Raw genomic sequence first — 24,885 nt, forward strand, 5'->3', positions numbered from 1 at the left:
GTCTAGACTCAAGTGGGCAGAGGCCAGTGGCCTGGCATTAAATGTCATCACCTGTAAGGAGGGAGAGCATCTTGGCTAGCCTTCTATGGCCTAGGCCTGAGGAACCAGGGAGAGCAACAGAGACTAGTCCCTGATCAGACTCCCTAGGGCCGGGCCCCAGGTGGAAGGTGGCCAGGACAGAGCCAGCCCTGGAGCCCCAGCTGCAAGGCTCTCTTGAGTTCTTGTTGAGTGATGCTGAAGGGATGGCGGAGGTGGGCCCTGAGAGCAGGAGGCTGGGAAGGCGGCCGCTTGGAGGAAGAGGCACTCAGGAGAGACTTAATGAGAAGTTTGCTTGGAAGAAAAAGAAGAAAGGGGGTTCTAGGCAGAGAGGGTCATGTAGGCAACCCTGGGAAGGTGTGTATGAAGCTGAGGGCACCCAGGGCTGTGCGCTTGTCTTATCCCCAAGGTGGGAAGCATGGCTGCCAGCTCTACCCACAAGTCCAGGCTTCATCTGCAGTTAGCGCTTCTCTCCTAGAGCCACTCTGAGAGTGCACAGCCTTCTCTGCTGGGACATGTGCTCTGCCCTCAGCTGGCACCCCTCTGCCACCATCTGCCCCCACCGTCTGGTGACCCTGCCTCTCCCTCAAGTCTCCTCCTGTGCTCTTCCCTAAACTGTGGTCCCTGTGCCCCAGGTGTGGGACACTGGGACCCTTGAGCGGAACTGCAGCCCGCTAGGACAGATGTCATGAGCAGAGGTGTACCCCTGAGCTGACACCCACCTGGCTGATAGGTCCCAGGCAGCTCTCAAGCTTTAGGGCAGCCCTTATCCACACATTTAAACTAGGGGGCCAAGTCAGAGTGATGTAGACACTCAGACATCCCCCCCCCCTGCTCCTTCTAGCCAGACCTCATCCATGGAGGCAGACACAGAGCTGAGGTCAAGCATGAGCAGGTATGGCCTGTCCTCACTGGCCTTGCTGAAGACCTTGTCAGATGACCAGCATGTCACAATTTGCAGAGCTGGACCTCAGTCCGAGGACAACGCAGTTTGTCACAGGGGTGTGGAAGAGGATGGAGGGAGTCACAGGTAGAGATGCGTAGGTAGTGGAGATGGGGACAGAGGCCCATAGACCTGAGTGGAAGGACAGGTAGATGCTCAGACATGAAGGCAATGACAGACACAGAAGAGGATTGAAATGGTCCTCAGTGCTCCCGCCCCAGGTCCTAGACCTGGAGTATGTTCCCGCAGCGGGACCTCAGGGGTTGTTCAGTACATCGATGATCCTCCACCCACTCTGTGCATCTTCCTCCAGAAGCCACACGAATGGCAGAACAACATAGATTTATCCTGCTAGGGAGCCAGTAGACAATCCAGAGCAAGTGAGAGCCATGAACAGAGCTGTGGGAACAGGTGGTCCACAGACAGGACCCATCGGCATAGCCTAGGAGCTTGGCAAGATGCGTATGTCGGGTCTACGGCAGTCACATCCATCCTGATGACCTGGTATGGGGTATGGTTTGAGAAGTGTTGTTGAATCATAAGGGAAATGTGGAGGATGGCAGATACCATATGAGTGCAGGCAGAATTAGAGAGCCCTGTGGCTGTTCCAGTGGGCTCTGGCAAAGCCTGCCCCCTCCCCTCACTCTCACTCTTACACACACACATTGAGACAGGGTCTCCTGTATATAGCTCATCCTAGTCTCTTGAGTTCATGGGTGACCTTGAACTTCTGATCCTCCTGTCTCCACCTCCCCAGTGCTGGAATTAAAGGCGTGTGCCACCACCACCCAGCTGGGCTGTGTTTTGGAGCATAAGGTCTCTGTCCCGGGCAGAGGCTGTGGGGAAGGAGAAGTGAAAGAGACCGAGTGGAGAAAAGTCCACATGACTGGACCTGTGGCTTGAAGGGAAAGGAATAGGGGTGTCATCACCCATGGTTGCGCAGGGTGGCTGCTCCACAGGAGCCTGCAGGAAGGGCCAAGTGGAAGACAGGAGGGCAGTCTCTCCTAACCCTGCCAAGGCACTGGAGGGTGCCGAGTCTGCATTACCATATAAGGAAGGGAGGGCCAGCAACGATGTTGGGATTTTTACCCTGGGCACCAGGGGTTGGGGTAAAGGAAGCAGTGGGCGGAAGTGGCAGCAGCGTGGGAGGTGGAAGCTGAAGCCAGGTGTGCCAGGGCTCAGTGACGGAACTGGAGCTGTGGATGGGAGGAGCGAGATCTGGAACCAGGAGGACAGTCCAGAGGCCACGAGCCTGAGCCAGGTCGGGGAAGCCCGGCTCTGCAGGCAGACAGAGGAAGAGGGTCTTGTCAGGGAAGGGGCGAAGAGACCCTGCCTCGGGTGGGGCAGGGGTATGTCCGGACTCTGGACACGTGGGGCAAGAGGCTGGAAGCTGCAGGATTGGTGTCCACCCTGCGCCCCTGGGCCGGGTCTGGCCTTGAGAAAGAGACCACCTTTCTTTGGGGACTCGGGGAAGGGGGAGGGCTTAGAGTTTAAAGTGGAGGCTGAGGGCCTGAGGTCATGTCCTCTGCTCACCCGGGGATCCTTAGCTCATTTGCCCTCAGCGGTCTCTACAGATAAGCCTGGTTGGTGTTTCCTCTCCACTAACCAGGGCAAGGTCTAGAAGGGCGGGAAACAGACATTCAGACTTCATTCCTCAAGACCTTAGACTTTGGATGGAGGCAAGATGTCACTTTGCAGCAGGAGGGTATGTGGCTGCACTGAGGGAAGGACTTCCTGGCCATGAAGGACAAGCCAAGGCAGCACACCTGGAGGGTCTGGTGGCTCCTGTGGTCTCAGTTGGCCTTTTTTGCTGAGGACACTGAGCTTCAGAGAGGTTAAGTCACTCGCCCAGTATCACTCAGCTCTAAGCAGCTGCGCTGGGAGACCAGGGGCTGCCTGGCTCTAGGAGGGGCTGGGAAATGCGCTCACCTGACAGGTGAGGGGAGACGGGTGGTGGGGTGGGTGGTGAGTGGTTGTGGGGAGACCAGGGAGAGAGGAAGAGGCTGGGGGAATGGGGACCAGGCCCCGGCCGGCCCGGGGCTCTGCAGAACGTCTCCACCACAGGAAGCGGCTCACAGCATACCTGCGGTTTGGCGGACCGGCCGCCGCGCCTCCCCGCCGCTGCTCGCCGCCTCCCCGCCGTCTGGGGTGCTGGGGCCTAGATGCTGCTGGGGTCGGGTTCCATCCGTCCCCACCCCGGGGCGGGTCACACCAGCCTCACCCTGCGCACCCCCTCCCCCGGGGAGCCCTTCTGCACCTCGGATGAAACAGCTCCGCTGGGGTGGGGTGGGGGGGATGGAGCGGGGACACACCTGGGACCCGACCCTGGGGAGGGGTTCGGGGAAGGGGAGCGGGTCGAGCAGCGCCTCCTCCCACCTGGGTCTGGAAGCGCCGGGGCGCCCGCTCCCAGCCCGTCTCCTCCGCCTCCCTGGGAGGAGGCCAGGCTGCCCGAAAACGCTGACTTGGACGAAATGGTGTTTTACGGCGATTTGTTGAAAAGGGGGGAAATCCCCGTTAAGGACTTGCAGCTGTCCAAACACCGCGTCGGCCCCGCCGCCGCCAGGGCTCAATCCCCTGAATCAGCGTCTCCTGAACGTGTCCCACCTCCGAGGCTCCGCGCCCCGGCCAGCCCTAGCCTCGGTCTGTCCACACCTCTCCGGAGAGGTCACCAGAGAGGGCGGTGGCTTGCCCAAGGTCACAGAGCCAGCCGTGGGCAGAGGTGGTGTGGCGGGAGCCTCAGGACTCCCCACCTGATCTTTGGCCCCCTAACTTGGCCAACAACCCCTTCCGGGAGAAGAAGTAACAGATGAATTGTCCCCTTTGCCCGCACTCTTCTGGAGCGAGACATGTCTGGTGTAGAGACACTCTTCAGGTTGTCACTGGGGAAAGGTTGGAGCGAGTTGCTGCTGTGTTTTTGATGATTGATTGATTGATTGATTGAGAAGTCCTCGCCTCAAACTCGCCGAGTAGTCAGGGATGACCTAGACGCTTCTGTGCCCCTCCTGCCCCTGCCTCCCGTTTTCTGAGATTACAGGTGTGTACCCCAGTGTCTAGCTAGCATTGTGTGTTCTTTAAGTCTGACGGTGAAGGGAGTTGTCACACAGTGCGGAGCCTCGCTGTGGGACAGCGTGGGCCCCGTGGGGACAGGGAGAGCAGGAGCGCTAAACCAGGGTGTAAGAGCTGAACCTGGCTCCACAGACAGAGGCAGAGGTTGGGTGAGGCAGCCAGTGGGCTGGGCGTCTCCAGCGTGCCAGAACAAGTGAGTTACCCAGGAGAAGCACCAAGCAGAGTAAGCAGAGGCCGCAGAGTCCCGGACCTGGCACACAGGCCCGCACAGTGCCACCTCCAGGTCATTGCCTCGTTCTTCAGCCCCTGAACAGGCTCAGCCCTGTGCCCAGCCTGGAAGAAAGACTCCTCTTGCCACTGGCTGCTTTGCTGGTTGGCCTGGCTTTCTGAGTGCTCCCGGCTCCCATGGCAGGAAACCCCAGTGGTTAAAGCTTTGCTTTGTCACAAGTCTCTGCCCTTGCCCTCTTGTCGCTGTCCCCCAACCTGTGCAAGCATCACTGTGCTTCTCTTGGCCTGTTTCCTCATCTGCAGACAGGCCCGGCAGCACCTACCTCGTGGAAAGGGCCACAAAAAATTAAATCATTTTTCTGACCAAAAACTTTTAGGCCATGCTTCCTCCATCACTTTCCTGACTCTCCAAATACACACCTGGTATCAGACCTGTCCTGATCTCATGGAGGGAGGGAGTCTCTCTCTCTCTCTCTCTCTCTCTCTCTCTCTCTCTCTCTCTCTCTCTCTCACACACACACACACACACACACACACATACACACCAGTGTTGGGTAGAAGTTGCTGGAATGGAGGTGTTAGGCGCTATGGGGAAGAGTGAAAGGCACTTCCTGTAGGAACCCATACTAAGCAGAACTCAAAGTTGGATGGCTCTGGGTGCTGGAGGCCCTGCTCCTGGCTAGCACTGGGGTGTTTCCTTTGGTACCATGCCTGCCTGGTACCTTCCTGACTCTACCCTCCATTACCACTTCCCATGTGTGGGAAACAGATTGTGGCCTTTCTAGAGCCAGGTTTGTTCTGGGTGTCTTGTGATGGTGTCATGACCTTGGCCTGGACCTAAAGTAAGCTCCCCTGCCCAAGTTTAGGGTCTGCTTGTAGCTTTGTTAATGAATACCTTCAACTCATTTCCTCTTCTCTTGGACCACAGGAGCATCCTCACAGGCTGTGGTGGGGGCATTTTCTGGTCTGATTCACCATCAGCAAATAAGAAGATGCTATACATCGCAGGCTGGCTTGAGTCTTGGTATTAGTCACAGTCAATGAGGCAGGTGGCCTGTGCTCAGGGAAGGTTCCTGATGCAGCCTCAGCCCCTGAGCAAGATGTTTATTGTCTAAGTAGCTTCTCTCCCTCTCCCTTCTTCCCTCCTTCCTTCTCTTTCCTCCCTGCTAAGGCCTCCCACACACTAGGGAAGCCCCCTAACACCAAGCTGCAAGGTAGCCTCTAGGATTCTCTTTCCACACCTATAGCACAAGGGTTACCTTCACATGAGCTCACTGGGCTCCCTGAGAAGGTCAGGCTGAGGCTCAGGGAGAGTAAGGGGTCATTTGAGGTAACAGAGCTGGTAAGTGGTGGAGCTGGGATTTGAACCAGGATCTGGGCAGTGGCTCCATGGACCTTCCCTGCAGCCCTCTATGCATTCCTGCCAAGCTCTGGGTGATTTTTAAGCAGAGAGGGATGACGAATGCATGTGTGCAGAAGCCAGAGGAGGCATGGCCATGGCTGGCTTTAATTTTTTTTTTTCAAGACAGGGTTTCTCTGTGTAGCCCTGACTGTCCAGGAACTTGCTCTGTAGACCAGCCTAGCCTCAAACTCAGAGATCTGCCTGCCTCTGCTTCTTAAGTGTTGGGATCTGCCTGCCTCTGCTTCCTAAGTTTTAGGAAGACATGTACCATTGTCCTGCTAATTTTTTTTGTATGTGTTTTTGTTTTTTTAGACAGGGTTTCTCTGTGTAACAGTCCTGGCTGTCCTGGAACTCACTTTGTAGACCAGGCTGGCCTTGAACTCACAGAGATCCACCTGAGTGGCCTCTGAGTGCTGATATTAAAGGACTGTGTCATTATGCCCAGCCTGCTAATTTTTTTTTTTTTTTTTTGGTTTTTCGAGACAGGGTTTCTCTGTGTAGCTTTGCGCCTTTCCTGGAACTCACTTGGTAGCCCAGGCTGGCCTCGAACTCACAGAGATCCGCCTGGCTCTGCCTCCCGAGTGCTGGGATTAAAGGCGTGCGCCACCACCGCCCGGCTGCTAATTTTTTTTAAGTTTAAACATTTAAAATTTTTTTGTATGATTTCATGTATATGTGTGTTTCTGCATGTATGTCTGTGCACCATGTGTATGCAGTACCCACAAAAGCCAGAAGAGGGCATTGGATCCCCTGGAACTGGAGTTACAGCTGGTTGTGAGCCACAGTGTAGGTGCTGGGAATCCAACCTGGGTCCTGTGGAAGAATATCCAGTGCTCTTAGCTGAGTCACAGGCCCCTGCAGTTACCTTGTTTATTTTGTGTCCCAAGGGAGTGTCTTTGGGGAGAGTGTCCTTATATTTTTTCCCATTGCTGTTTCTGCTGGTAGCGGTTTTGTGACAATGACTTCTCTTAAGGACATACTCTTCAAAAAGAGCACGTCTATAGGCTGGGAGTGTGGCTCAGTTGGTAAAAGTCATGCTTAGGATGCACCAAGCTCTGGCACCTTAAATAAATGAGTGTGGTGGGTTACACCTGTAATTCCAACACTCAGGGGGTAGAGGTAGGAGGATCAGTAGTTCTAAGTCATCCTCGGCTATCTACCAAGTTGACACCAGCTTGGATTACATGAGAACTTGTCAGAAGGAGGAGGAGGAGGAGGAGGAGAAGGAGGAGGAAGAGGAGGAGGAGGAGGAGGAGGAGGAAGAGGAGGAGGAGGCTGGTCGGTGGTGGTGCATGGCTTTAATCTCAGCACTCGGAAGGCAGAGGCAGGTGGATCTCTGAGTTTGAGGCCAGCCTGATCTACATAGTAAGTTCTGTGACAGCCAGAGCTACACAGAGAAACAAAGAAAATACCTTTTTCCCCTGCATGGGGTTACAGATGGTTGTAAGCCTACATGTGGGTGTTCGGAATCAAACCCGGGTTGTCTGGAAGAGCAGTTAGTGCTCTTAACTACTTAGCCATCTCCCCACCCTCTATGCCCAGTTTTAAAAAGCATTTTAGGGCTGGTAAGATGGCCCAGCAGGTAAGGGCACTTGCTGCCAAGCCTGATGACTTGACTTTGGTCCCTGGAATCTACGTGGTGGGCAGAGAGAACTGATTCACACAAGTTGTCCTCTGACATTCATGCTATGACATGTGTGCTCCTCCTTCAAATAAATAAAGTGTCATTAAAAAGGCATTTTTTAAAAAGTAGAGCATAGGGGGAGGGAATGGGAGGAGAGGAGGGAGGGGAAACTGCAGCTGGGATATACAATAAATAAATTAAATAGAAAACCCAACACACACACACACACACACACACACACACACACACACACAGTAGTGCATTGTATGGAGAGCATGTGCTTTGTGCTAGCTTCCAGGTCAGGTGATGATGGGCTTGGCTTCACTTGGGGCTATTCTGTATAATGTAATGCCATGAACATTTGCATATACTACATATTACCCCATTTTATTTGCCCAAATCCCTCTCTGGCGAGTAGAGTATTCATGCTGGCAGAACCTAGAACCTGGGCCTTGTTCTTTGAGCTCAGCTAAGTGTTATGGATAGTATAGGTTGGGACACAAAGGGGTGTGTGAGCTGGCAGGAGGCATTTTGAAGGAAGGGGCCTTGAAGGATAAACAGAAGGTAAAACTGACATCACTAGGTCTGGAGAGATGGCTCAGAGGTTAAGAGCACTGACTGCTCTTCCAGAGGTCCTGAGTTCAATTCCCAGCACCCACATGGTGGCCATCTGTAATGAGATCTGGTGCCCTCTTCTGGCCTGCAGTCATACATGCTATATACATAATAAATAAATAAATCTAAAAAAACAAAACACACACACACACACACACACACACACACACACACACACACACACACAACCTGACATCACGGGCGGAATCAGCAGATTCCAGGGCCCAGAACTACGAGGCTACCAGGGAGCTGTCCTGTAAGGAGTCCTGGCTGACAGAGTAGAGGTTGGTGGGAGAGGAATGGATGTCGAGGCTGAAGATAAGGCCTTGGCTCCTGGGCAGTACGGAGTCCAGAAGGATGTCAACATGATGGGGGATCATGGGGACCTAAGTCAGTCCCAGACCTGCCTCCTCTATATCATCTAGAAACCGGGGGTGACAGCGACACCAATATGCTGGTGTTGAGACGACTGGATTTACATCTCTGTAGCTGGCAGAAAGCTGGCCTGCACACGGCAGGGTTTGCTTCAGCAAGGGGTGTGCTATATGTCAAGCTGAGGTCAAGCTGGTTCTCCAGAAGGTTCTATCTGGTTTGGGAGGCTAGCCTGGGGAAGACGGTCAGACAGGCTGGGGAGAGGTTTAGCGGACAGTGTTTACAGATCCCTGCCTTAGAGAGTTGCTTTTGAATAACCACCGAGTTTCGAGCTGAGCCCCTGGTCCTGGTGGCCGGTTTGGTGACGCCTTCTCCTTCTCCCGACAGCACATCCCCAGACGCCATGCAGGGGGCTCTGCCGCCCCTGCCTTCACTGCTGTTGTTGCTGTTGGGGTGTGGGCCAAGAGCGTCCTCTGGTGGCGGAGCTGGGGCCGCAGCCGGCTATGCCCCGGTAAAGTACGTGCAGCCCATGCAGAAAGGACCAGTGGGACCGCCTTTCCGAGAGGGCAAGGGCCAGTACTTGGGTGAGAGCCTCCCTACTCAGCAGTACCTAAGACAGATCCCCAGCTCCCTAAGCCCCTCCAGGCCTCCCAGACCACAGCTTCTCAGTGTCTAGCAGGAATCCCGACTCCATTTTTCCTTTCTGTGGCTGGGCCAGGACTTCGCAGCCATAGTGGGCCAGAAGCTGGCTGTAGCTGTCTGGTGCAGGCGGTCTTCCTATGGGGGTGCAGGAAGGTAGACAGAGAATGAAGCCGCTTGATTGGTCTGTAAAGCGGGCTCCTGGTGCCCCCTGGTGGCCATCCCACCATCAGGTCCTGCAGTCATAATTATTCTAAGTTCATTGGGCAGGGGCGGACTGGTTAGTTGGGTACAGGGAGTCCTGGAGGAAGGCACCTTCAGCCACCCCCAGGACAGCAACTGGACCACTCTGGACTCCCTCCATTACGGAGAGGCAGCTCTGGGAGTGGTCTCTGTGAGCGATGCAAAGCCTTGTTTCTCCCCAGTACTCCCCACCCTGCCATGGGGGATTGGGTAGATGAGGTTCCCATCTTCCATCGTCCGGGTCCCTGACTGTCACCTTCTCTTTTTCAGAAATGCCTCTGCCGCTGCTGCCAATGGACTTGAAAGGAGAGCCAGGTCCCCCTGGGAAGCCGGGACCTCGGGGTCCCCCTGGGCCTCCTGGCTTCCCGGGAAAGCCCGGCACAGGAAAACCGGGGCTTCATGGGCAGCCGGGCCCTGCTGGACCCCCTGGCTTCTCCCGGATGGGCAAGGCTGGTCCCCCAGGGCTCCCAGGCAAGGTTGGACCACCAGGACAGCCAGGGCTGCGGGGAGAGCCAGGGATACGAGGGGACCAGGGCCTCCGGGGGCCCCCAGGACCTCCTGGTCTTCCTGGTCCTTCAGGCATTACTGTCCCTGGAAAACCAGGTGCCCAGGGGGTGCCAGGGCCTCCAGGATTTAGGGGGGAACCAGGACCCCAGGGAGAGCCTGGACCCAGAGGAGATAGGGGCCTCAAGGGGGATAATGGAGTGGGCGAACCAGGGCTTCCTGGGGCCCCTGGGCAGGCAGGTGCCCCTGGGCCCCCTGGGTTGCCTGGTCCAGCTGGCTTGGGCAAACCAGGTTTGGATGGGGTACCAGGAGCCCCAGGAGACAAAGGTGACTCTGGGCCTCCTGGGGTTCCAGGCTCTAGGGGAGAACCAGGAGTTGTTGGTCCAAAAGGTCCCCCTGGGGTAGATGGTGTAGGGGTGCCAGGGGCAGCAGGGGTGCCAGGGCCACAGGGCCCAGCAGGGGCTAAAGGGGAGCCAGGGCTCCGGGGCCCCCCTGGACTAATAGGCCCTATTGGCTATGGGATGCCGGGAAAACCAGGACCTAAGGGAGACAGGGGCCCAGCTGGGGCCCCAGGGCTCTTGGGGGACAGAGGTGAGCCAGGAGAGGATGGGGAGCCAGGAGAGCAGGGTCCACAGGGCCTTGGGGGTCCACCTGGCCTCCCTGGATCTGCAGGGCTTCCTGGTAGACGTGGGCCCCCTGGGCCTAAGGGAGAGGTGGGACCTGGAGGCCCCCCAGGAGTGCCTGGTATTCGGGGTGACCAAGGGCCTAATGGTCTGGCAGGGAAGCCTGGGCTCCCTGGTGAGAGGGGACTTCCTGGGGCTCACGGACCCCCTGGACCAACTGGGCCCAAGGGTGAGCCAGGTTTTACAGGTCGCCCTGGAGGGCCAGGGGTGGCAGGAGCCTTAGGACAGAAAGGTGACTTGGGACTTCCTGGGCAGCCTGGCTTAAGGGGCCCCTCTGGAATCCCAGGACTCCAGGGCCCAGCTGGCCCTATTGGGCCCCAGGGTCTGCCAGGCCTGAAGGGTGAACCAGGCCTTCCCGGGCCCCCGGGAGAGGGAAAAGTCGGAGAGCCTGGCTCTGCTGGGCCCACAGGACCCCCTGGAGTCCCTGGCTCCCCAGGACTCACAGGTCCTCCTGGGCCCCCTGGGCCTCCCGGCCCTCCTGGTGCCCCTGGGGCCTTCGACGAGACCGGCATTGCGGGCTTGCACCTGCCCAATGGTGGGGTGGAGGGGGCTGTGCTGGGCAAGGGAGGGAAGCCACAGTTCGGGCTGGGGGAACTGTCAGCACAGGCCACCCCAGCCTTCACCGCGGTGCTCACCTCTCCCTTCCCTGCCTCAGGCATGCCAGTTAGGTTTGACCGAACTCTCTACAATGGTCACAGCGGCTACAACCCAGCTACTGGCATCTTCACCTGCCCCGTGGGAGGCGTCTACTACTTTGCTTACCATGTGCATGTCAAGGGCACCAATGTGTGGGTAGCCCTGTACAAGAACAATGTGCCAGCCACCTACACCTACGATGAGTACAAGAAAGGCTATTTGGACCAGGCGTCTGGAGGGGCTGTGCTCCAGCTGCGGCCCAATGACCAGGTGTGGGTGCAGATGCCCTCAGACCAGGCCAACGGGCTCTACTCCACTGAGTACATCCACTCTTCCTTCTCAGGGTTCCTGCTCTGTCCCACATAACCCGTGGGGGGCCCTGCTGCCCTGGCCTCCTCCTCTTAGTGATAGAGAGACCTTTCCAGTTACAGAGATCTCCACTTGAAGGGAACAACCAAAAGCTGAACAGAGGCGGCGGCGGCCTTGGCCCGAGGAGACTGACCTGTTTTCCCGGTGTGTAGGCCGAAGTTGTTTTGGAAGAGGTTGGCCTCATTTCCTTTCCCCCAGGTGCACTATGGGGGTTGTACCCTGTTCTGGATCTGCCTGGTCTGCAGGCAGCACCCCAGAGCGCTCAGCCCGGGCCCCCTCATGAGCTGCTGGGAGAGATGGTTTTCCTGTTGGCCTTAGATGGCATGGAATGGGCCAGGGGCGATTCCTGTGTTTGCTGGGCCTCTTCCAGCTCCCCAGGGGCCTTCAGCATGTGACATTAGGTTCCCTGGGGTTTCTGTTTCCTTTGTGGGGAAAGGAAGAAGGGAAGGGAGACCATGGAGGCAGTCAGTGTGGATAGACACCCCCGAAATGATGCTGTGGTCTCAGACCAGTCCTGGTGGGAACAGTTGTGTGGCCTTTGCTACTGGCCCCTGAAAGACTCCAGAAGCGGCCGTCTGTGGGGATCTGTGAGGGGACAGAGGCATGGATCTGAGGCAGTTCCCCGGCTGTCCCCATTGGCTCTGGCTCTTCAGCATAGAGTGGACAACCCTGGGCTGGGACGGAACTCTGTGTAGTGTCTCTACAGATTGCAGAGCCAACAAGGACTGATGATCGCCAAACATGAATGTCCCTCCCTCTCCCCTCTCCCCTGCTGGGGGTGGGCTAAGTTTCTCACTATCAGACTGTTAGGTGACCCTTGCCAACCCCAAGCTAAGTATCTCTGGGCCCTCTGCACAGAGGCACACAAGCTTGTGGGTGAAGATTTCTCTTTCCCCTTAATAAGAACCACGCTGTGGATATTTAGTGTCTACTGGAGGGGCTCATCTGTGGGCACTTCCTCTCTCTCCGCCCGCCCTCTGCTTCCAATTTCCTGTTCTAAGCAGGGTAGGGCCCAGGAGGCTGAGGCTCTGAAGGAAAGGATGCCAGCAGACCCCACTGGAATGAGCTGGCTCTGGAGCCTTCCACCACCCTCCCTAATCAGAATGCTCCTGCAAGGAAACGGGCGGGCTTGCTTCCCAGCCCCTTGGCCCCCAATTCGGGCTGGGATCAGTGCTGGGGGCAGGGATGGTGGATGTTCTTGCCCATGTAAGGATGGCTGCTTTCTCTGTGGTCCATGACCTTCCTTCGTTCTCACCTAGTCAGCCCACGTCCCTGTACCAAGTGTGAATCTGGGACATGCAGCAGGAACCCACCTCGTGCTCCAGTTTGGGCCCATTCAACTGCCTGTGCTGATGGGCTGAGGATGAAGGCCCAGCTTCCTCCCCTGCAAAGCAGCCTAGTTAACTGCTTACTTCAGCTCCCAAAGGGGGAGCCTGCCTGTGACAGCAAGGAAAAGGTTCTGCCCAGGGCTCAGTGTACATTTCTGCTACTCCCAAGAGAACCAGCTAGCGTTTGAGAGCATCCCTGCTGGGCCTTTCAACCTCCTCCTTCCCTGGGTCAAAGCCACTAATTGATGTTAGGGATGAGTTCTGATGGGCAGCAATTAGTCAGCTCTCAGAGGGAGCCCCAAAAGCTGTGTCAAGCAGAGCTGCCAGACTCCCACCCCAAAGCCTTTAGGGAAGGATTGGCGATTCGGAAATGTTTGTGGATGTCACTGACCAGCTTTGACAAACATTGTCAGTTTTAACTATGACAACTATACTTACCTTGTGCATTTTTGTATTCTGGCTTTTTTTGTTTTTTGTTTTTTTTTTTTTAAGATTAAGTTTTTTTCATTTGTGATTTTATTTCTAACCTGGTGTAGGAAGTTTCTATTTATCATGTGCCCCATGTCAGGTTCAGGGAAAATGCATTGGAGAATCAGGAAAATGGGATTTCTTTTTGAGAAGAAAACTCTAGTTTTGACTGTATTGACCACCCCCAATAAAACCTGTTGTAGAAACATTGCTGTGACTCTGGCCTCAATACAGAGACGTTTCACGGGCGTCCAGGTGCTTCTCTGGCCTCTTGAGGAGTGCACTTACCTTAGTTTCCCACTCAGGCTCCTGAGGCCTTTCAGAATCACTCCCTGCTCCCTGGCTGCCTCAGCACCACCGGGCAAACTTGGAGGCATTCTATGAAACCAGAGAAGGGCAGTGGCTGGAGACTGATTGAACTTTACTGGAACATTCCTGCAAGCTCTCAGGAGCAGTGGAGCGTGACAATTGGCTCAGGATCCCAAGGGCCATGTTACAACATCTGATACAAATTATGAATGAAACTGTGAATCTCTGATCCCGAGGACGGGGCTCAATGCTGAGGACAGGGTAGGGGTGGCTGACCTGCTCAGAAAGCACCTGCTCATAACTTGCCGTGCATAGTAGCAGCATGCTTGTGTCCTTGGCTCAGGGGATCTGGGACAGCAGACCTGATGAAAGCCATGCCCTGTTATCTGCCTACGCTGATAGAACCGCATCTTGGCTGGAAGCCAACTGCCTGATGTTCCTGAAGCCTCGGGCCAGCCACTGAGCTCACTGCACATGCTTGTCCCTTCGCTGAACCTGGAAGGATGCTCAGAGATCATACTCATGGTTTGTGAGATGTCTTTTCAACTGTCCTTTTTTTTCTGAGACAGGGTCTTATACTGGCTGTCCTAGAACTCACTACATAGACCAGGCTGGCCTCGAACTCACAAAGATCCGCCTGCCGCTGCCTCCCAAGTGCTGGGATTAAAAGTATGCACCCCCACCCCCACCTTCAACTGTCCTTTATAACAGATGCTGTACAATCCTTCCTTGCAAGCCAAGGCCTTCAGCCTGGACCCTGAGATACAGAAGGCATATAACACAGTCCGCTGGGATACCTGGGGTGACACCCTACTACCGTCAAAGGTGGTACTTTGTAGTACTCTACAGGGTCCCTGTTCCAGGCAGGGAGTCACGACTTAAGAGAATCCTCCAGTGGAAACGGAAATGGGATATGCTGGGATTTAAAAAAAAAAAAAACCGTTTATTGCTGTGATTTCCACCAGAAGCTGTCAAGGAGCCCCATTCCAGAGAGACGCCAGGCCAGGTTGGCAATGGATGGGCTGGATGCAGATGCCAGTCTCAAGAGCCACACAACCTGTGGGCTCTGTCCAGTCCAACAAGCAGCTGCCTGTCACATTGGTTAAAACCCAACAGGGAGGTATGATATGCCCACAAGTCATTTCCACCTTCTGAAGTCCTATGCCTCAGATGGAAAAGTATGCCACACAAATACTCCTCCAAAATAAAACTGCCCTGACCCCTCAGATTTCCGAGGACCTTGGGGTGTCATACAGCCCTGCAGTTCCACGAAGGCACCAGTTCCTCACCGTTCCACAGACCATCCTAAGACTCCAGCCCCAAGGGTGCCCTCAGCCTGCCCTTCAGGAATGCTGGGGCAGGAGGGCCAGCTTAAGCGGACTCTGTTGCAATCTGAGTTGTCCTTGGTCCTGATGGGCCTGACGAGGCCGCTGGAGCTGGGGCCTTCAGATTCTCTTGGAAGATCCGATGCAGGTTCTGGGCCAGGACGTCTGTCTCCTCATAACCTTCACAGCTCTGCTGCCAGCTCTCTGGCACCTGCTCCATCCCATAGTAAGCTCCAGCAATGGCCCCAGCCATGGTGGCTATGGTGTCTGTGTCTCCACCAAGTGAGATGGAGTAGATCAGAGTCCTCTGGAGGCTGTTGAAGGTGGAGGGGATCTCAGGATCAGGCTCCATGCAGCGCAGGAAGCAGTAGATGGCGGTGGGCACAGATTCAAAGGCGGCAATGCCATTCCCTGTGGGAAAGCCGGAGCACAGGAACGTGACCTGCCTCCCTGCCACAGGCTTCCTGCCATCTGCCAAGAGCCAGCACCCCCAGCTTTGTGCAGGGCCATGCCTGAGATCTCAGGCTCACAGCCAGACTATGGGGGACCCACCATGCCTACTGGTGGCCAGGCGAGGTTCCATTTAGCCCCGTTCTTGGCTTTGATTCTTGCACTCTCCCAGGGCTGCTGAGAGGTGGGTCACTGTGAAGTACTCCTCACAGAGCCCAGGGCACAGGCACCAGGTAAATTAACATCCATGATCACACTGATCACACTGGCGGACAGACTGGCCAACCAGCTGCCGCTTCTGGGGACACTGATCCTTAAGGCTGCAGGCACCATGCTCACAGCCCCGCCAGAGGCTCTACAGAGGGGCTCTAGCTGTTCAAGCAGCCCTCTCTGAAGTCAGCCAGGGTACACAGTAGTCGGGTCCACTCACCTAGCTCAGACACCACTTCATCTCGGCTCACCACGTTCTGGTCCAGCAGCTCTCCAACCTTCTTCAACCTGCTGGAGTATGGACGCTCCTCCATACCCAACCTGGGTTTGGGAAGCGATTCAGAGGTCAGAGTGAGCAGAAACATAGGCAGGGGAAGAGACTCAGGAGGAATTGGGGACATCAGGTCCCATCCAGGTGCACATGCCTTAACAGCGTTGGGAGAGAAACTGAGACGTTTTGTTCTCCGGGACACTGAGGGCCATGAATCCAGAGGCTGAGGGGCCTGTTCCGACCACTCCGTTCAGTTCCCAGTGAAGACAGGAAGATCTGGCTTTGCAGCAATGCCAGACACCCTACCCCTGCCCTACACACCCTTTGACTTGGATCAGTCTTAGCTGCAGCCCATACTCACTCCTTGGCATCCAGGACCGACTGGGCATCACCTTCCAGCTCCTCCATGTGGCCCAGAAGCTGCTTGAGGAAGTGCTCACTGGAAGACACACCCTGCAGAGCGAGGTGCACAGCCAGGGCCTGCAGGATGGCACCATTGTAACCCAGGGAGGACGCATGGGTCAGCTGGGCCGAGAGCCGGGCAAACTATGGAGAGGAGGAGCCACTGTCACACGTCTCTAGAGATCAGCTGGGGAAGGGGTGTCTGTGACCGGCCTGCCCAGTACCTTCTGTACATCTTGGACACTGCTATAGGCCAGTGGGATGCCTGCCACCCGCATGGCACCGCCATTGCCATAGGAGCCCTTTCCATTGAACTGGGCCCGGGCAGGCTCATAGACGTCACGGCACTTGGGGCTCAGGAGCTTCTTGAAGACGGTGATGACTCCAGCCCCATACCCTCTGTCAGGGTCCTTCTTGTACTCTTGGGCAAACCTGGTGAAGAGAAAGAAGGCAGAGTGAGAGTTTCCGAGATGCCTCTCGTAGTTAGAAGAAAAGACCGGGCTGGGTTGAACGGGAGGTGCTAGGTGCCTAGGACGCCTGTATCAACTGTGTTGTCATTTTAGCTCGGGGCGCTGGTGTCAGACTTGGGAAAGGGTCCTGCTGAGGGAAGGGTGCTGAGTATGTAGATATTGTTCCCCTCTTGAGGGGTGCAGCACCACTGCCTGCCTGGCCTCATGCCAGGATTACATCCTCACCTGTGAGCCATGTCCACCTCGTCGAAGGCCTCCTTGGCCAGCAGGGACTGCACGAGGGCCCTGGCCATGGCAGTATCATCTGTGTAGTACAATGTTTCTGCAGGGAAGAGGGTGGTGGGGTTAGAGCAACCCCCAGGGCTCTGGTAGAATGCCCACTTATTTCTCTTGGTGGTCCCACAGCTGATCTCCACCATGACCCTGCTGTGACCTCTTACCCCTTCCTCCTGCAAGCTAGGCATTCTTCAGATTTCAGCCTTGGGATCTTCAGCAACTGTCTGTTCCACAACAGTCATGACACCTGCTGCTTTCTGAAGGGAAACCTTCCACTCCCTTCTCCCTTCACTACACTCGTCATCTCAATATGGCCTGCCTGGGCTGTACCGCTCCCCACCTCCAGGGCAGGCTTTAAGCACTGCCACAAATTCTTCAGTGAGATGTTACCTTCTTCCTTTCAGTCTCCTGATCAAAACAGCTGTCTGTTGCCTTCAGGAAGAGGTCTCAATTCATGGGCTTGGTATCCAAACCTTCCCAGCCAGGTCCCATCCTTCCTTGCCACCGTCCATCTCACGGATTCCCTTGTACAAGCTCAAGACCAATCCGTGCACTTAGGTCAAGTCCTTCCAGCTAGGGCTGCTCCCCATCTCCACCCACCTCATCTCCTTCCCCCCTAGCTGCAGGTATTCTGGAATCCCTCCTCCTTTAAAAAAATGTTTATTTGTATGGGTATTTTTGCCTTCATGTATGTCTGTACACCACATGTGTGCCTGGTGCCCAGGGAGGCCAGAAGAGGGCGTCAGAGCTCTTGAGCCTGGACTTACAGATGGTGGTTGTGAGCTACCATGTGGGTGCTGGGAATCGAACCTGGGTCCTCTGGAAGAGCAGCCAGTGCTCCTAACTGCTGAGCCATCTCTGCAGCCCCTAGTTTTGTGTTTGAGACAGGGCCTCACTGTGTAGCTCTGTCTGGCCTAGAACTGTATAGATGAGGCTGGCTGGCTTCAAACTGGCCGTGATCTTCCTGCCTCTTCCTCGTCAGTACCGGGATGGATCACAGGTGTATGACACCATACTCAGTTATGTTCTGGTACTTCTAACATGCCATACGCAGAGAGGCCACTAACCTGCTAGGGACAATGACTTGGCCTCACTTGAGAGAGGACAGTTACAGAGAATAGACTCTCCTAATGGGTGCCTTCCTGATTCCGCAAATAGCTGTCTACCCCTTCCATGTAGCCCGAACTCCATTTTCCTCCTTCTTCTCTGGTGGCCCCTACATCCTAGCTTCTAGCGGTAACTGAATTCCCAGTCTCCCCCAGCCTGGTCTGGTCGAAGGTAAAGGCCACCCCAGTCCACTGAGGTGAGGGGTTGCTCTTTGCCCTAGTCTATCCTCAGTCACACCCCCGTGGGTGAGGGGAACAGTGTCTGTTCTCCCTCCATTTGCTCGCTGTGCCCTGATCTTCCTGAGGGAGCCACCTTCTTCAGTCCCAGCCTGTGACTGCCTCCTGCCTAATCAGACAGTAACTATCAGCCATGCATCTCTTATCACCACTTCCTTATTTAGGGCCAGGCCCCAGACTCAAGTTGCAACTTTTGTTGGGACTGTAGCAAAAGGAGAGCGTCTACTGCAAGGCGACTGGGGCCACGTGGGGGGTAGAGGGCTGTCAAGGTGCCATCCCACAAAGGCAATCTCAGGGCAGAGAGGAACGAGGCAGGCCTTAGCAGATGGGCTGAGCTCCTGGACTTTGCACCGCCTGAGGCCAGAACTTCCTCGGGACTCCTCAGTTACGCCAGCTCTTTTCACTTCCTAAACCTGGTGTTCTGCACCCACAGGGTCCCAGCTACCACTCAACCTAAAGCATGCCCCCCTTTTCATCTTACCAAACCATAATGAAACAAAAATAGTTGTCTCTGCCTCATCTCTGCTTCCTTTAACGTCCGCTTCCCCGTGTTTTCCTCAACCCACTCGACATGGCTTTGTGGGTCAAGACGACCCCTACTTTTTTTGTAGCACACCAGTGCCCTCCATCTTGAAATTCTTCCCTCGGTCCCGTTACACTCTTCCTGCCTCTCGGAGCAGACCTGTCCTTCCCCCACCTCTAAACGCCTCTTATTTCAGGGTGTCCTCCGGGGACCTGACGATGGCCCCCTTTCACTGCTCTACATGCTCTCCAAGAAGAACCGAGTCCTCTGCTGACATCTGGACCCCGACCCGGACGACAAGCTGCCTACGCAAGCCACGGGAAGGGACGTATCTCCACAGGCTGGGGACAGTGCCCGCCGACGCCCACATCGGGCCAGCAGCTTGAGAAAGCAGGCCACGACGGAACCGGACGAGTGGGCTCCGGCTCTGGCCAAGGTTGCAGGCGAGGCCTGCGCTCTGACCGGGGACACGGCGGGAGACCTACTACCGGGAGAGCTGGGGAAAACCGATCGGGTCACAGGGGCCTTGACACTCGGGACTTGGCCGCCGCGGGACCCTCGGCCTCGGCAGCCTCGTCCCCCTCGCCCAGGTGTGGGGACCCGGCGGGCGGTGCCCCGCCCACCTGTCCGCGCGCTGCCCGGCGTGCCCGGGTCTGGCTCCAGGCTCTGGACGTGACGCAGGACTGACGTCAGGCTGACGGTATCGTGGGCCTCGTAGACGGCGCCCACGCAGTCTCCCAGCAGCGCGCCCGCCAGGCAGCCTCGGAAGCGCGAGAGAGAGCGGGCCGCACCGGCCCCGCCGCCGCCCGCCGCCGTCGTCATCGCTGCTGCCGCCGCCGCCGCCGCCATCCGCGCGCGGGCTGGTCGCCACTTCCGGCGCCGACGCTGCCGCCTCCGCGGTCATCCCTTCCCCCCGCTATTCCCCACAGCGCCCCCTTGTGGCCCGGAGTCTCAGCGTGGCGTCCCCACCCCACCCTACGGCGCCACCCAGCGGCTCGGCGCCGCAGCGCTCCGCGGTTCGCGCACGCTTCGCTCTGGCGCCCCCTACCATCCCATTTGTAAACTGCGCCACGAGTCGGGCCGACAGCCCCCTAAAGTGTCCGGGGTGGGGTGGGGACCTTTTCAAAAGACCCTGAACGAGAAGACTGCCTACTCCAAAGTTGTCGCTTTGGACTCTTGACCCCTACGAAGCCTAGGCCACCCTGTCCCCCAAGCGGAGCGTCTCACTCTGCCAGCCACCCTCGTGGGTAGCAGAGAAGAACCTGGCCTGAGAACTCCATCTTTATTTAAAGTTCACTGCCCCCTCCTCACTTCCCACCCAACCTTCCCTCCTCCCTCAGCCACCAAGGCTAGGTTAGCTCCAGCTGGCAGGTTTTGAATGGACTCAGTGTACGGTTTGTCGTGCGCTTGAAGGTGTCCACCTGGGGCACGAATTTCTCAGCCGGCACCTTCAGCTTGCGCCGGGCGTCCATACACTTGGTGTCCAACAGCATGGAGTTGGCCTTGCAGGCGATGTCAGCCTGCAGCCGGGCCAGGTGCTTGCACAAGGCGTCCAGAGCGTCCCTGTAGAGGAGGCATCGAGAAGCTCACAGCCCTGTATGAGGCTTCGAGGGCCAGATCATTTCACCAGCTTAAAGCCCAGAGGGACCAGCAGGCAGTAAGGTCCCATGGTTGGACCCTGTCCCCACCCTTCCTGCCCTGTCTCTAAACCTACTGTGTCTGGGCCAGCTTCTGCTTCAAGATAGTGATGGTTGCCTCCAACTGGTGCACTTCGTCTTTGAGGCCACCCTGTGTCTGGAGGCAGAGGGGCAGGATGGGACTTGCGGTCCAACCACACTGCCCTTCAGCTGGCCTCGGGGCTGCCCAGGGCCAGAAGGCTGGCTCCACCAGGAACCTGTGCAGGGAGAATACTGAGGACTCCTCAGTAGGGGAGGGCGGTCCCCGCTGGGGGTCCTCGTACCTGGTCCTCACAGAGCTCCACATTGGGCCGGTAGGTTCTGGACTCCAGCCGGGTATGTGCAAGCTTCAAGTTCATTATCTTCCTGCGCAGGTCGTCTTCCAGGTGCCGAATGTCTTCCTGCAGCTCGGCTATCTCCTCCAAGGTCTGCGGCAGACATATTGTTCTCCACCAACCAGCAAGACACACACACACACACACACACACACACACACACACACGCACACGCGCGCACGCACACGCACACGCACACGCACACGCGCACACGCACACGCACACACACACGCACGCACTCGGGGCCCCAACTCTGAGCTTCAGAGCAGGCAGGGCACCTGGGCCTTGCCTCACAGCACAGGGGAGTGGTGGCGGGGAGAGACTCACATTTTTCTCTTGCCACTTGAGCTCACTGTACACACCCTCCATCTCCCGAAGGCGCTTCCTGAAGGCAAATTCTGTGGTAACCCTCTGAGCTTCAAGTTCATTGTTGGTCTGCATGGAAAGAGCGCAAGAGGGGGCGGGGGGGGGGGTGGGTGGTGTCAAGTCAGGGGAAAGGCTAAGCCGTGGTCAGTGGGGAAGGAAGGATCAGGGTGAGTTGGGCTCAGTCACCTGAGCAATGGTTAGGGCAATGGCTTCCCTCAACTCTATGGCTGCTTTCATTTCTGCGTCGGCTCGGTCCTTGTTGAACCTACTGAACTCATCCCACTGCTGGAGTGTGGTGGAGCTGTGAGGGCAAGGAAAACAGCGGGGTTACGGGTGTGGCCTCCAAGGCGGGGAGGAAGGGCCGACTGAAATCCGCTTCTTACTCTTTGGGGACGCGTGTGGGGTTAACCTTCAGAGAGATGTTTGGAGACGTGAGGTTGAGAGAGAGGCAGCCCCTGTCGATGTCCAGCGTCTCCATTTTGTCTCGGTGGTCAGAGTTGAGCTGCTGCCGGATTTCCTGCAGGAGACTGGGGGAGAAGACTGCATTGGAGCCAGTGGGTGGGTTTCTGGGATGCAGCCCTGACAGGACTGTGAGGATACTGAGGGGTTGTGGGGGTGTGTGTGTGTGTGTGTGTAACAATGCAGGTGCCGCTGTTTCCAAGACAAAGAGCTGCACAACCTCACGAGTGTCTCACAGACACAAAGCATGGGTACGTGGCTTCGAATGCATGCACACACACTTGCAATAAGGTGCTGAGGGCAGCGCGGGTGCTTTCAACCAGGGAACGATGGCTACTAGAACGGGATCCTAACAAGGAGGAGGCAGTGGAAAGCTGCTGGAAACAGCCAGTGCCTTCCACCGGAAGGCCCGGAGGGACACAAAGCATCATCCAACGTTCCCCCGATGCCTCGAGTGCATGTGAGTGTGCTCAGGCCCCTCTCCGCCTCACCAGAGCTGCTGGAAGGTCTGGTCGATCCTCTGCTGCAGGGTCTTCTTGGTGGCCTCAATGACTTCCACCTCTTTAAGCAGCTCTTCCTCCACAGGGTCCTTCACGACATCAATGTCTCGCCGGCTCTCCCGCAGGGTCAGGCACTCGATGGCCACGTCCAGGGGCAGGTTCTTGGCCTGCAGGTTTTGCTCTGCAGACTCTTTCATCTAGAAAGGACGGGCACAGGGATGGGTGGGCTGATGCACTGTGAGACCGTTCCTATCCCGACCTAGGCAGAGGGGAGTGTGGCTTCCCAGATCTGCAAGTGGGGTGGAAGGGCCTTTGCATCAGAACCTGCTGGTACCCGGCCCAGCTCCTTGCCTGTGTCAAGGTGTCGATCTCAGCATCTAAATCCGTCAGACACTTGTCCAGCATCTCCTTCCACCGGTTGACAGTACAGATCCTCTCTGCCAGGCGAACCTTAGTGTCGTGTTCATCCCATACCGTCTGGAAGAGACGGAACCAAATAAAATGGGTGTCTGTGGTTGAGGGACCTCCCATGGCCCGTGGGGTTGAGTGACACCCCCCCCCCCAAACCTGGTTGTTGGTCTCATTGCGAAGGATCCGGGCCTCCTGGCGGATCTGGTGGGAAGCATCCCGCTGCCTCTCCGCATTGGTGGACAACAGGTAGCTGTTGGTGCGCCAGTCGGAGAGCTGGTAGTGCTGGCTGGGCTTGGCACTGAGTGTAGCCATGGCTAAGGAGCCAAGGGTCTGAAACCCTTAGGCCTGTTCCAGACCACCACCTGCAGAAGAAAAGCAAAGTGCCTTTCTGGACCCAGATCCTGTCCTCTTGGCTCTAAGCCCTTTCCTGCAGCCAGAGTCTGCTGGGAAGCGTTCCAGTTCAGCCCCCAGCTCAACTTCCTGTGAGGTATTAGCAATCAGCTTTATTCCCTCAGTGGTCCATCTTCAGACACAAAACCCTGGAGCCTGCAGATCCAGGGGCGTGGAAAGGAAAGAAGAGAGCCCGTGTGTGTGTGTGTGTGTGTGTGTGTGTGTGTGTGTGTGTGTGTGTGTGTGTGTGTGTTTAGGAGGCACCAAATGCCTAGTAAAGGGATGGCAGGAAACATACCCCTTAATCCTGTCTCCACCCCTACTTCCAACAGTCACTCTTTCCCAGGCTGTGGGCCACACCCACGGGGGATCTGGGAGAAGAAGCATTGTTGCCTTTCCAGGGTGGTATGACTGGCCTGGCGAACCCAGACTGGAACCAGCTACCTGGGTAGGGAGGGCGCTGGGTCCCTTGCCCCGCCCTGGTACGGAGGAGGAGCAGGCTGGCCGCCGGGTAGGAGGAGCTGAGGTCAGAGTCTAGGTCCCAGCAGGACCCTTCCCCTGCACAGGCTCCGCCTTTGGGGTTTCAATCAATACACCGGCCAGAGGTCTGGGTTAGAAGGGCGGTCACAGGATGCTCCTGCCGCCCCAATCCCCTCACCTCCTCTTCCTGCTCGCCCTCGGTGCGGTAGTCTGGGAACGCCTCTTGTTTGCGTCTCTGGTTGCCTAGCAACCGCCCCCCCTCCTCGTGGCGTCACCTGCGGCCCGCGCTATCACCTGAGCTCCAGCTGAGGATCTAAGAACTGGACATTTTAGTTTTGATCAACGGTTTACACTGACAAGATTTTAAAAGTATGGATAGTGCGTAGGTACAGGAAAGGCCTCGCGCCCAGGCTCGCTTTGCGCCCAGGGTCTCTTTCCAGAAATGGATGGTGTAACAAAAAATACACCTTGGGCATACATCTAACACATATTCCTTTGACCTCGTTTTGCTCAACAATTTTACCAGTGTTTGGGGTCATACAAACAAAAATGGTTTTCCTTTTTTTTGGAGAGAGCACAACTTTGGAAAAGAGATCTGGTTGGTATTTTAGTGTGGGGGGAGGAGGGCTGGATGCTCAGTGGGTAGAGTGCTTGCATAGTTTGATGAACCAGCAAAAACCGGACGTGGTGATGCACATGGACGTGGTGATGCACAGCCGTCACCCAGCACCACAGAGGCAGGACCGCCAGGCCGAACGTGCCATTTCTACAAGGGTAATGATAGGTAAAGGTGTCTGGACTTGGTGGGCCAGTGGAGGGTGGGGCTGCTGTCTAAGAAGGGAGAGGTGCTTGTTTTTAGGGGATCCATCCTGCAAATTTGTTCTGAAGCCTGGGAAAGACTGGTGTTAGAGCAGAATTTTTTTTTTTTCTTCCGAGACAGGGTTTCTCTGTGTAGCTTTGGTGCCTTTCATGGAACTCACTGTATAGACCAGGCTGGCCTCGTATTCACAGAGATCTGCCTGCCTCTGCCTCCCGAGTGCTGGGATTAAAGGCATGCGCCACCACCGCCTGGCAGAATTTTTTTTAATAGACCCCCACCACACACACACACACTATGTAACCCCGGCTGGCCTTAATCCTTCCTCAGCCTCCCAAGTGCTGAAATTACCACTGGCCACTTTGTACACTCTAATATACGGCTCATACATGGGACATGAGCAGGAGTTCGTGATGGAGCTCTTTTCCAAAGATTAGAAAAGACAGACAAGCCGGGCAGTGGTGTTGCATGCCTTTAGCAGGCTGATCTCTGTGAGTTCAAGGCTAGCCTGGTCTACAAAGTGAGTTCCAGGACAGCCAGGGCTACACAGTGAAATCCTGTCTTGAAAAACCAAAACCAAAACCAAACCAAACCAAACCAAACAAAAAAACACAAATAAATTGCTGGAAGAAATGGTCAATTTTTAAATCAATTGATTAATTAATCTGGGGGCATCAGGGACTGAGCCTAGAGCTTCATAAATTTAGAGCATATGT

General features: G+C 56.2%; 3 protein-coding genes across 5 annotated transcripts; 1 reads left to right on the plus strand and 2 right to left on the minus strand.

The window, feature by feature from the left end:
- The first annotated feature begins 2,047 nt into the window (after positions 1–2,047).
- Positions 2,048–12,981, plus strand: Col8a2 (collagen type VIII alpha 2 chain). 2 transcript variants are annotated; one of them, XM_059256117.1, is made up of 3 exons: positions 2,048–2,240; positions 8,674–8,870; positions 9,439–12,981. In XM_059256117.1, exons 2-3 carry the CDS (start codon positions 8,690–8,692, stop codon positions 11,355–11,357), a joined length of 2,100 nt encoding a protein of 699 aa, XP_059112100.1. In that variant the 5' UTR covers positions 2,048–2,240; positions 8,674–8,689; the 3' UTR covers positions 11,358–12,981. The 2 variants fall into 2 exon arrangements, with proteins under 2 accessions (XP_059112100.1, XP_059112101.1); XM_059256118.1 differs by having other exon boundaries at positions 2,060–2,145.
- A 1,415-nt stretch (positions 12,982–14,396) lies between these two features.
- Adprs (ADP-ribosylserine hydrolase) lies at positions 14,397–19,584 on the minus strand. Its single transcript, XM_059256119.1, has 6 exons — positions 19,359–19,584; positions 16,819–16,915; positions 16,348–16,555; positions 16,083–16,267; positions 15,671–15,771; positions 14,397–15,201 (listed from the first exon to the last, which is right to left on the minus strand). The coding sequence occupies exons 1-6, from the start codon at positions 19,582–19,584 to the stop codon at positions 14,837–14,839; spliced, it is 1,182 nt and encodes a 393-aa protein (XP_059112102.1). The 3' UTR covers positions 14,397–14,836.
- A 419-nt stretch (positions 19,585–20,003) lies between these two features.
- On the minus strand, positions 20,004–23,607 carry Tekt2 (tektin 2). 2 transcript variants are annotated; one of them, XM_059256120.1, is made up of 10 exons: positions 23,531–23,607; positions 22,639–22,844; positions 22,423–22,548; positions 22,063–22,268; positions 21,496–21,639; positions 21,299–21,413; positions 21,074–21,181; positions 20,696–20,839; positions 20,450–20,529; positions 20,004–20,298 (listed from the first exon to the last, which is right to left on the minus strand). In XM_059256120.1, the coding sequence occupies exons 2-10, from the start codon at positions 22,792–22,794 to the stop codon at positions 20,085–20,087; spliced, it is 1,293 nt and encodes a 430-aa protein (XP_059112103.1). In that variant the 5' UTR covers positions 22,795–22,844; positions 23,531–23,607; the 3' UTR covers positions 20,004–20,084. The 2 variants fall into 2 exon arrangements, with proteins under 2 accessions (XP_059112103.1, XP_059112104.1); XM_059256121.1 differs by lacking the exon at positions 23,531–23,607 and adding an exon at positions 23,317–23,516.
- Positions 23,608–24,885: the final 1,278 nt, after the last annotated feature.

This window comes from Peromyscus eremicus, chromosome 2, assembly GCF_949786415.1.
Source record: "Peromyscus eremicus chromosome 2, PerEre_H2_v1, whole genome shotgun sequence".
NCBI lineage: Eukaryota > Metazoa > Chordata > Mammalia > Rodentia > Cricetidae > Peromyscus > Peromyscus eremicus.

Coding starts and splice junctions, on each gene's coding strand:
- Tekt2 (XM_059256120.1), bottom strand. CDS start 22,794: ATGGCTACACTCAGTGCCAAGCCCAGCCAGCACTACCAGCTCTCCGAC. Junction 22,549..22,638: donor GCAATGAGACCAACAACCAG/GTTTGGGGGGGG, acceptor CGTCTCTTCCAG/ACGGTATGGGATGAACACGA. Junction 21,414..21,495: donor CCCACACGCGTCCCCAAAGA/GTAAGAAGCGGA, acceptor TTGCCCTCACAG/CTCCACCACACTCCAGCAGT.
- Col8a2 (XM_059256117.1), top strand. CDS start 8,690: ATGCAGGGGGCTCTGCCGCCCCTGCCTTCACTGCTGTTGTTGCTGTTG. Junction 8,871..9,438: donor GGGCAAGGGCCAGTACTTGG/GTGAGAGCCTCC, acceptor TCTCTTTTTCAG/AAATGCCTCTGCCGCTGCTG.
- Adprs (XM_059256119.1), bottom strand. CDS start 19,584: ATGGCGGCGGCGGCGGCGGCAGCAGCGATGACGACGGCGGCGGGCGGC. Junction 16,556..16,818: donor GAGGTGGACATGGCTCACAG/GTGAGGATGTAA, acceptor TCTCTTCACCAG/GTTTGCCCAAGAGTACAAGA. Junction 16,268..16,347: donor GTGTCCAAGATGTACAGAAG/GTACTGGGCAGG, acceptor TCCTCTCCATAG/TTTGCCCGGCTCTCGGCCCA.